Here is a 12,223-nt window from a genome sequence, read left to right as displayed (position 1 = left end):
GATCGGCCGCTCGATGATGATTTTTGGTTTCTTTGAAGGTGTAGTCCTGATAGTCACTTTTTAGCTTTATTCTTATAAATCAACATAAATAATATAATGCGAGAGCGAAGCGCGAGCTAAATTTTTTTTTGAAATCTTATGTGTATTTTCCTAAAATTTGAACATTCTGGGCAAAGTTCGTTATCCTGAAAAAGATGCGTATGCAACTAAATAATTACTACGAACGCGAAGCACGAGCACAGATGAACTGATGGAAAAGGTACCTGTTAAAGACTGCATGCAGTTAGCCATGAAGACGTTACGCATTACAAAAATCAAATAATGCGAGCGCGAAGCGCGAGCTGAAATTTTTGACATTTTTACCTAAAGAATGGAAATTCTAAGCACTTCTTGTAACTAACAGAATTAGTAAGAAACTAAACAATTGATGCGAGCGGAAAATTTCGAGATTTAGACCTACTGAACGAGACACTCTATTCATGTTTTGTAAATCATTAAAAAGATGAGTAAATGGGGATCTTCCTTACATTAAAATGCGAGCGCAAAGCGCGAGCAGAAAATTTTTATGTACGTTTAGAGCTGATCGAAAAGGTACCTATTAAAGACTGCTTGCACTTAGTCATGAAGACGTTACATATTTCAACAATCAAATAATGCGAGCGTGAAGCGTGAGCTGAAAATTTTTGACATTTCTACGTAAAGAATAGATTTTTTTTTTGTAATAGTGAACAGGATAGCTATATAACTTAACAATTGATAATTTGATGCGAGTGGAAAAAACGAGATTTAGACTTAAAAACGGGACACTCTATTCACGTTTTGTAAATCATGAAAAGAATGAGTAGGGGATCTTCGTACATTAATAATGCGAGCACAAAGCGCGAGCAAAAACTTTTTGATATTGTGATCTGAAGCTGGAAAATGATTTAAATTAAGAGAACAAGTTGAGTATCTGTATAAACATACGCGTGCGTGTTTCATATTTAGACCTAGAATCTAGGCATTCTAAATAATCTTTTATCATGAAATCAAAGCAAGCGCGAAGCGCGAGCTTAAACTATTTGATATTCCGATCTGAAAAAAAAAAATTTGACATAGGACCGGGACATCCTTAGGACATGTCATCTTAAGCACGAGATGAAACAAAATGGACATTAATTATTAAATTCATATCTTATTCATTCATGCCTAATGAGGGCACGAAATCTGATAATATTTTGGCCTGGAAACTGGACATTTCAAGCACTTTTGTAATTATAAATAGGATGTATCAGTTAATATATCTAAACCATTAAAGCGAGCCAAAAGAAATTTATACACTGTCTTGAAAAGGGGATTTTAAGTAGTTTGTTGTATAATCAATAATGAGACATACATATCTCGCTAATCAAAATTCGAGCGTGTGGCGCTAGCTGGTACGTTTTTACAATCAGACCTGAAAAGGGATGTTTTGAAAAATTGTATGGAATACACGAAAATAAAAGGTATCTGATAAATCAAAATTTGGCGAGCGCGCAGCGCGAGCAGAAAATTGTAATGTTCAGACCATAAAACTGACATTTTTACAATGCACTTTGTAAAAGTCAATTTGTAAATCACACAAAATAGTGAAAGTTCGATTTCCGAGATGAAATATGTTTTGTATATCGACTTCCACACTTGATATATAAACTATATATTGAACAAGATATGAAAATCACCTAACTGGCAATGCGAAAATTTTAAATAGAGACATGAAAGATTCTTTTTATTTTCCAAGTATTCCCCTCATCTTATTTTATTCACTCGTCTTCCTCTTCTTTTTTTCTCCTCTACTTCCCTCCTTTTTCCTTTTTTTTTCTTTCTTTTCTTTTTTCTTCTTTTTTGCTCCGTCAATAGGGGGGGGGGCGGGCCCCTCGGGCCCCCACCTGGATCCGCCTATTGATAATTTGATATCGTGTAGCCCTTACCAATCATGTTCAAACATGAATAAGCGGAATATTGTCTTGCATTTCTCTTGTGGTCACTTTTTTCCGATGGTCCATTGATTGGGAAATGCTCTTCTGTTTAAGAACGACAATAAGTTGCTTCTAAATTTTATTTCAGCTTAGTTTGATTCGATGTACATCTATTTTCTTCATACTTACAATTTAACCTCTTATAACGTGAACCTACAGCAAAGGGACATTGAAATGTTGTGGGTCTATCGTACATGCGTAAACTAAATTATTTGGTCTCCTCCTTTACCGTTGTTTAACTTCGCTTTCCCTTGAGCCCATCCAACAAATATCACCCTTCCCCCATATCATGCAAAGCAGGTTTTTACACTGCAAAAAACTCCGATGTTGATTTAACACCAGCCCGGAATCTATATACGTCCACACCAGAGAAGTGTTAAACAACACCAGTTTCGTTTTGGTCTAACACCAGATAGGTGTTTATACAACACCAATTAGTATCAAAACAGCATCGGTTTGATTCCAAACTGGTGTTGTTTTAATACTTCTCTGGTGTTGACATATATAAATTCCGGGCTGGTGTTAAATCAACACCAGAGTTTTTGCAGCGTACGACCATGGACCTACTACACATGGTACGACGAATATGTGTTCTCTTCATATTAGATTCATAAGATGTGGGACTGATGAGAGCTTCGATTCTTCTTGTATTGACTCCAATGGTGAACATAAGGTAAAGGTGGAGATAGAACATGGCAAACAAATTGGGTAAGTAACGAGACGTCATTTATAAAAACATTCCTTTTTTCCAACATATTCAAATTCTTTCCCCAGTCGGGTTATGAGGGATTTCTATTGCGTATTTGTTTATGTCAACGGCTGTCATATCATATTCTTATGTGCACAAGTGTAATAAAGTTCTTTCTCATTTTTACAATGAGCTATGATATTACACATGGTATTTTACTATATCCAATCTTAGGTCATGCGATATTAATCCAATCCCTGTCTTGTGCTCGTCCAACCAATAATCAACATTCAGAAGGGAAAAACATGTTCTAAAATACTTCATATAGAGAGCTGTTGATTATGAGCCTGGATGATGCAGAAAATAGATTCCATTTTAAAACAGCTTGAAATTCAGGAACTCGCTCAAGATATCGTTTATATTATATCAATATAATGTGTTGCCACGCAGGGGGCTGGGGTTGCCACACATTCAAGCTTAGCTTATAGTGGCAACCCCTGCAACCTTCTAAAAATCGATATGTATTAACCCTAAATAGACTGGGCTATTTCGATGCCTAAGAAGACTGGGGGGCTGATTCAGCCCCCCCCCCCCCCTTATGATCTCGGCCGTCGATCGCGCGATCGCGATGAAACTTGGCACGCGCGTTACCCATGGCATGATTTACAAAATTACAAGATCAAATTCTTCGAAAAATCTCATTGCTAATTAATTATTCTAATTTATGCGTAAAATCAAGTTTGCTTTAATTAACTAAATAATGCCCCTAAAATGCTAATTTTTGGTACACAGACACTTTATATGAATCTGATCAAATGTAAAAAAAAAATCAAAATCACATTTATTTTCTCATATATTTTATTGTTTTCTAAATTTCTTATATATTTCTTTGTTTTTCGACTTTCTGTTTTTTCAATGGAAATTGTCCAGGACTTAATTTTGACCATAAATAAGATGGAATCAATTGATTTTAATCAGTAAAATGAAAAATAATGATACATTTATGATTTTTGACTAAAAAGAATATTTGCATTGGATTTGTACACAAATTCAAGTTTTTGTGCAATTTTGGGTCTGCATGCACTTACGAAATGTTGCGTAATTTCGAAAACCGCGTAGCCGGGGGTCGCAAATTTGATCTCAAAAGTTGCGCGGGACCTGAATGTAAAAGGTCAGTGAGCGACGCGGTAAAAAAATTTCGCGGGACGGATTTATCACGAAAAATGTTGAGGGGGGCTGAATCAGCCCCCCCCCCCGTCTCCTTAGGGTTAAGAGAAAATGCAATTTTGTTCAATGTTTTGCTTGTCAGTTATACGTATATTATTGTATTTTCTTTGTTAATGTGTTGATGAAAAAGTGTTGCAGAAACCAATATAAATGGAAATGGAAATATCAATAACATCGATGACTATTATAACAAATGGTTTAGAAAGAACCACAATTCGAAAATTTTGCCTTGTTAGATTACAAGACAAAGCCTGAAAATCTATTTTTTATCAGGAGTTGTACTTGTACGTATATAATCTATACAACATTATTCATAGTGACTTTTCATGCTAGAAGCTCTGTGAAACTATGTTGAATTTGGATTTATGTACTAGATGAGTGCACTGTACTGTCAACGCCGATTCAAGTCTTTAGCAGTCGTCGATCCGAAATGTTTTCGTTTCCCAGTCCCCACCGTTCCCGTTTCCTATCTCCGTCTGTTTCTCTATCTTTCTTCAACGTTCCCTTCTCCACATTTTCTTTAAATATATAGTCGGGTAGATATTATAAACATTATTGCATGACCGTCAAGTTGGGTATGACTGGGATTCTTTTGCTGGAAGTTGTAGTATGGGTTGTCTACTTCTAGAATCCGACGGGTGCCGCCTGGGCACCCTTGGGAATTTTATTAATGACGTCATCGAAAACGCCCACTTTTGCACATACCTCTTGAATATGAATTTCATATTTTAAAGAAAAAAACATGTCATGTTTGGTATCAAATTAAAGCTTATGAAAAATCAATTTATATTTATGGATCACTGGACAATTAAATTACGCATATAGATCAGTAAAAGGTCATTTAAGTTCATAAAAAGTTCAAATTGCCTTGCAAATGTAAGAAATACATATAACGTGGAACATACCATGTTTTAAATACAAACAAGTTGGATATTATGTGAATATATTGGTAAAGGTTAAGTTGAGGGTGTGCATGTCAAGAATCCGACCGTTGCTACTTTGTCATCTTGTGGAATTTTATTTTGTGACGCCATAAACCACACCCAGCTTTCTTACATTCCTCTTAATTATTTAGCGAAATAAAGTTATCGTGTTTGATATCGAATTAAACGAAATTCAAAATAAAATCCACATACATGAATCACTAGTCATTTAGTTTTCCAGGACAATTAAAGGTCATTTTAAGGTTATAAAAAGGTCAAATTTAATTAATGCAACATACAATGTGGAATATCTCATGTTTGGTTGAGGGTGTGTATATTTAGGATGTGACGAGTTCTACCTCCTCTCTCTTTGTCAATTTCTATTTCTGACGTCACGAACCACGCCCACTTTCACATATGGCCTATAAGTAATTATGACAGAAAGTGACAATTTATAGAATAAACATAAGGTGTTTAGTAAGCTTGTGGCAAGTAAAATGCAATTATAAAAGTTACAGGAGATTAGATACATGACAAGATCACCCAAAATGCAGTATGGTAGGCCAAATGATGTCAGGCACTGTAACAAGACTTTAATCAAGACATGTAACATAAGCTTGGTATCATATCACCAATTTTCCTACATGAAATAAAACTGCACAGTGTTTTTTTTTTTTTTAAGTTTATGACCATCGTGTGTGCTTTTGTTTGATACCAAACAAAAATACTAAACAAAAACACATTTTTCATTATTATCTGATGCTTTTAAGTTAGTGGGAATGGCCAGTATTGTCTCAAAATGACCTTTTATGACCTTGAATTTGACCCTGTGTAACTAAAGTTGGGTGGCTTAAAACGTTGATTAACAAATTGCTCAAGGGGGAAAATGGCATTCTGATTTTGAATCGGTGTCCCCCAACTTTCATTCCCAGCAAAAAAAATGCATTTATATCCTACTTTTTTTAATGAATTCTACTGGACTGACCACCCTTTCACATGGTAAAAAAATCGTAATTTGAATGATTCCAGTGAGAAATAAGACTAATGACGAATATTTAGCACGTGTGAAACCAAACTAGAACATGATTAGCATCACGAACGCTAATGACAGTCACGATTACAATAGCAATCATCATTACAATGATGAATCAAGATTCACGTGTGAAAAGGCCCCGTATCATGTTCTGTCATGTATATCTTGTTTCGTTTCGTCTTCTCTTTGTGTGACTGAGCCTGCATCCGGACCCGGTTCATAACAATTGCTAAGGTGGTAACTTTTAACATATAGATTTAACTAGCATGGTAACAACGCTCAACAGCCAATCAGAATTAAGGATTTCATGAGAGTTACCATTGGATGACAGAGTTACTATAATAGTTAATTTTTTATTATGCAACGGGGCCCGGGTGTGTAATTCAAAGTAGTGTACGTCAATGTCATTAATTGCCATTCTGTCCGCCCACATGATTTCTATTTTTTCTTTCATATACAGTATACGGATATATGATGTTAAATACACAATTTCTTGTTTAACCATTCGAGGGGAATATATAATTTACAAACATTTGTGTGTGTGGGACCCTTCCTTTTAATTTTCATGTTTTTTTTTTTTTCAATTACAATCTTATTATCTTAATACAGTCACTGATATTGTAATTTTATAGAGTATAGACCATCCGTCAATTTGTATCTGATTGATATTGCTTTGTATTGTGCCTGAAATAAAATGAATATCTACTTGCTAAATATTCTTTGATCTTTCCATTTTCTTTCTCTCATAGCACAATTTGGAGTTTCATGTAGCAGCATCCAGGATCTGACATTGAAGATGATGTAGGCTATCCGACGAGATATATGAGCTGAGATTTATGACAACTATTATGAAACAAGTGTACTGTTTCATTTTAGTAATTCAAACGTTTTACAGTAGTGTTACTGCTATAGCTGCTCTCGGACTTATTCATCCAATGGTCAAGAGACCGACCTGGCCATTACCCTTTGATAAAAAAATCAGCATTTAGCTCTGTGAATTTTACTCTATTATTGAGATATAAATATCTCCAGCCTGGACCATCCCGTTAGGTTCATCTTGAGTGGAACACAAGGCAAAATATCTCGCCATGTTGACATATAACTTTTTATAAGTCAACTTGGCAAGATAAAAAATCTTGCAATGTTGACATATAACTTTTTACAAGTCAACTTGGCAAGATAACGTATCTCGCTATGTTGACATATTTACCTTTTAAAAGTCAACTTGGCATGATAACGTATCTCGCCATGTCGACATATAACCTTATTATGTCGACATGGCGAGATACGTTATCTTGCCAAGTTGACTTTAAAAAGTTATATGTCAACATTGCAAGATTTTTTATCTTGCCAAGTCGACTTATAAAAAGTAATATGTCAACTTGGCGAGATATTTGGACTCTCGCCGGGCCTTTGACACTTCATATCTTGCCATGTCGATATATAATGTTTTATGAGTCGACTTGGCAAGATAAAATATCTCGCTATGTTGACATATAAGGTTTTATAAGTCAACGTGGCAAGATACCGTATCTCGCCATGTCGACATATAACTTTTTTATAAGTCGACTTGGCAAGATAACGTTAGATTTTAAATTTAGATTTATTCATTTTCCGTTCACAAAGTACGACAAAATCAAAGTAACAATATACATGGTCAAATTTAAAGTACAATATCAAACGGAATAATGCATAAGAATTAGAAGGTATAAACAATGAGAACTAATGCGAACTAAGGTAACTTTGACTAATAACTATATAAAACAGAACGGAGGGGCTTGCCAAGAAAAACAAAGCTTGTATGGGAGACAAGCACCTTACTTAGTTTCAATACGGAGAGACAACATTACAAAACTATCTAGTCAGGTCTAGATTTTTTAAAATGTGTTCAGAAAAAGTGCTTTTGGTATTTTGTGTTAATGCTGATTTAATAAAACTTTAAGGTAATTCAGGGTGCTGAATCCAAAAACACTGTTTGCCAAACTTGATTCCGACGTTTTCATCCTCAAATTGGCAAAAAACCAAATGGCGGCATATGGAATGAAGTTTTCCATATTGAACGATTTTTATGGGTGATTATAGTTCAGATATTGGGGTCTATGCGTTATTTTTGCAATGTGTCCAATTTATTCGTGCAGCCATCTTTAATTCCAAGATGGCTGCCTATGTAACGTATCTCGCCATGTCGACTTACTTTTTATAAGTCGACATGGCGAGATAAAGTATCTCGCCAAGTCAAGTCGATGGCACTTTAAAGGCTGCGTACCACACCGATATCACATAACTAATATGCAATTTTCTCGGAGAGAAAATGACAAAATTTATGACAAAAGTTATGACAGTGTTCCAGAATACCACCCCTGGATCGCAGACACAATGTGTCCAATTTATTCGTGCAGCCATCTTTAATTCCAAGATGGCTGCCTATCTAACGTATCTCGCCATGTCGACTTACTTTTTATAAGTCGACATGGCGAGATAAAGTATCTCGCCATGTCAAGTCGATGGCACTTTAAAGGCTGCGTACCACACCGATATCACATAACTAATATGCAATTGCATAACCCTTGCACGCGGTTGGCTCACAAATATATCAGACATTGTCATGATCCAGATGTTTGGTATTCTTTATCGAATCTATTATCAGTGCGTTCCTTCAAAAGTGCGGTTAAACGCTATGCGTTCACACCAAGGTATGATCGCTGAGTACGGTCGGAGAGGTACTTCAGTGACCGGTCGCGACCGATGCAAGCTTGATGTGAAAGCACAATGGGTGATTTCAAGTACAATGTTCGGTGTTGGTGTTGAGAGCGTGAAAAGGCTGCTGAACCGAGCCCCAACACCGAGCTGGTTTCAGGGGAGCGATACCGATCACGTTATCGATATCCTATGACGTCACGCCTCTCAACTTTACGCGAGAAATTCTCCACGACGAAAGTGAAATCGGGAAGAAATTGCAGTAAAATCTTATTGTACAGAATGCACAGGTTAAAATCACTGCAATAATCAGAAAGTATAAATATTATTTTTCATTAAAATGTGTAAAACTCTAATGATTTGCGCTCATCTTAACTGTAATAGATAATTTTAGGGGCGTGTTTCATCGTGTTCGCCTCCTGTTCGTGAACTACAGCTCATCAACACCAAAACCGAACTTGAAATCAAGATTTTCCCAATCCCCCGGGGGGCACTCGACCAAAAAAGTGGTAGGGGTGTGCCGCGGGCGAGACAAAAAACGGGGGCCTTGGAGCGGGCTTATTGTAAAAAGGAGGGTCCTCGGAACGGGCTTCGGAACTACAAATGTTTGTGAAAACGGGGGTCCTTGGAACGGGTCGCCTGCGTGTGCATCCAAATGGAACGAGCATACGTGCATGCAGCTAGCACGGCGCACGGGCGCCGGCTGGGCCAGCGCGCAGAGGCGATGGTCGGAAAGCGCTCTCCGGCCGCTTTTCACCAAAATTGCGGCTCATCGTAGCAGATCAATGCGACCGGAACGGCGTAACGGAAAATCTGCGAAGCTTTGGAGCGGATTTCTTTCTTCTTTTTTTCTCGATAAGAAGAAAATGCTATGCCTTGGAGCGGCTTTCTTTATTCTTTTTCTCAATAAGACAAAAGTGCTATGCATTGGAACGGAAATTTGAGTGTAAAAATGGGGGTCCCCTCCGCGGCACATACCCACTGGGTGATTTCAAGTACGGTGTTGAAATCTGGTGTTGGTGTTGTGACAACACCAACACCAGCCACAACACCGTACTTGAAATCAGGCTGGTGTTGGGATTGACCTCGGAAAATATGACGTATTTCCGGCAGTTCGTGTTGAATGCTGGTGTTGAATGTCGTCTGCTGAACCCAGCACTGCGGCTGGTGTTGACGATCTACGTGCAATTTCCCCATTCACCAACACCAACCCCCAGGGATTGGGAAAATCATGATTTCAAGTTCGGTGTTGGTGTTGGTGTTGGCAATCTCAAGCTCGTGAACGGGCGGCGAACACGATGAAACACCTCGAAAAATTAGCTTTTACAGTTAAGATGAGCACAAATCATTTGAGCTGTATATATTTTGATGAAGAATAATGTTCAGTCTTTCGAATTCTTGAATTAATTAAAACATTGGTATTCCGTACGATGAGAATTTAATGCATTTCTCACCGATTTCATTTTCGTCGTCGAGACTTCTCGCGTGAAGTTGAGATGATTTAGCAGCGCAGCGCAGAGGCGTGACGTCATGTGTTATCGATATAGCAATCGGTATCATTCCTCTGAACCCAGCTCGGTGTTGGAGCTCGGTTCAGCGGCCTGTTTACGCTCTCAACACCAACACCAACCCCGAACACCGAACTTGAAATCACCCAATATGCATTATATACTGAGTGCCCCCCCCCCCCCGGGGGTTGGTGTTGGTGAATAGGGAAATTGCACGTAGATCGTCAACACCAGCTGTAATGCTCGGTTCAGCAGACGACATTCAACACCAGAGCTCAACACAAACTGCCGGAAATACGTCATATTTTCCGAGGTCAATCCCAACACCAGCGTGATTTCAAGTCCGGTGTTGTAGCTGGTGTTGGGGTTGTCCCAACACCAACACCAGATTTCAACACCGTACTTAAAATCACCCATTGTACTCAGCGATCGATCGAAATGCCATATTCATCCATTGTGACGTCACAAGCGAGTTGGTCGCTGAGTACGGTCGCTGCGACCATTATCAGCGATCTGGGGGCGTTCCATGAAAGGACTTGTCAGACGTTTTATCCGACAGTTACTATAGAAACAGTACCTGTCAGCCAATCAACATCAGAGAAAGATGTCAGATCTGACAACTTGTCGGATGAAAATGTTGATGAAACACTCCCCGGACCTCGGGTGTGAAAGCAGTAATAAATACGTAATTCTCTCCCATAACCGTAATAGTTGTTGTACTGTATGTTTTAAGCTAAAAGATTGATATGATTTCAATTATCTGCCTCACATACATGTATTTTCTACATATTTGTAATTACAACTGTGGAACACAATGATTTGTTTGTTTGTTTTTTCTATACTGTCATTAGCTCGTGTGATTTTCTAGGCAGTTTCTTATTTGTTTTATATTTTTGAAAGTGTGACATCTTCTCAAGCCTATAGTGTCATACCGCTGCTTGTTTGTTTCTTATACCATTGATGGTAAATTATAATACGTCTTTTCATGTAAAATTGATTGCTTTTACTTTTCTGATGGCCATATACTGTGTATATTGTTATGTCATGCAGGAACGGAAAATGAATTAGATTTCGCATATTTTCCAATAAATGCATAAAGCGCATTAATACATATATTACATTGTTGAAAAAATCATGTTGAGCTTGAATCGCTGCGCTTAGTATAAGTACTTATCTATAGAATGTTAAAACATGTATCAATTCATCGCATATGGGATAACATTTTTTGCAGTAGAATTATTTGTAGTGTTCTGATTATAGTATTTGTTGTGTAGTTGCTTATATTACGTTTATAGTGTCCTATGTTATATTTCGTAATTTATAATTATGTAACTTGAACGATATTATGAAATAAAAGGTTATAGGTTATAAAACTATTTCGTCTCAAGATCCTTTTTCGGCACTTTCTGTTATATATCATTACATTGACAGAAAATGTAGATATATAGAGATCCAATACAAACCGGATAAAAATAAATTCCTGTATGCAAACCTCAGTAAGATATATTATTTAATTGCGAATACATCATGTGGCTGGTTTAGATCTTCAAAAAGCATTTGATACAATTAATCATGGCATCTTATTGAAAAAAATAAATAATGGGTTTTAACCAGGCTACTGTAATATGGTTTAAACCCACTTGTCGAATCGACATCAAGTAGTGGCTCTTCGCGATATTCGTTCCCAAATGATGCCTATAACGTGTGGAGTTCCACATGGATGTATTTTAGGCCCAATTCTATTTTCAACTTATATCAATGACATGTCTATTTGTATAAAAGCTGACTGTCAATTATTATTGTATGCAGATGATAGCGTACTACTTTGTTCATGATTTGAAAGCATTTCAACGTAATCAGTGACCGATCGAAATGCCATATTCATCCATTGTGACGTCACAAGCGAGTTGGTCGCTGCGACCATACTCAGCGATCGTACCTCGGTGTGAAAGCAGTAATAAATGCATGCATGTATGTTTCTTATACCATTGATGGTAAATTATAATACGCCTTTTCATGTAAAATTGATTACCTTTACTTTTCTGATGGTCATACTGTGTATATTGTTATGTCATGCAGGAACGGAAAAATGAATTCGATTTTTTCGCATATTTTCCAATAAATGCATAAAGCACATTAATATTCCACTG

General features: G+C 37.1%; 1 protein-coding gene across 1 annotated transcript in view; it reads left to right on the top strand.

The window, feature by feature from the left end:
* LOC129259305 (uncharacterized) overlaps window positions 1–6,815 on the top strand; it is a 34,644-nt gene extending 27,829 nt beyond the window's left edge. Inside the window, exons 14-15 of the mRNA XM_064098680.1 lie at window positions 2,604–2,705; window positions 6,618–6,815. Coding sequence (XP_063954750.1) covers window positions 2,604–2,705; window positions 6,618–6,639 — 124 coding nt within the window. The 3' untranslated portion in view covers window positions 6,640–6,815. The remainder of the gene's footprint in view (window positions 1–2,603; window positions 2,706–6,617) is intronic.
* The last annotated feature ends 5,408 nt before the right edge of the window (window positions 6,816–12,223 follow it).

Source organism: Lytechinus pictus, chromosome 4 (assembly GCF_037042905.1).
Source record: "Lytechinus pictus isolate F3 Inbred chromosome 4, Lp3.0, whole genome shotgun sequence".
Classification (NCBI taxonomy): domain Eukaryota; kingdom Metazoa; phylum Echinodermata; class Echinoidea; order Temnopleuroida; family Toxopneustidae; genus Lytechinus; species Lytechinus pictus.
This window is presented reverse-complemented; position numbering and strand designations above follow the sequence as displayed.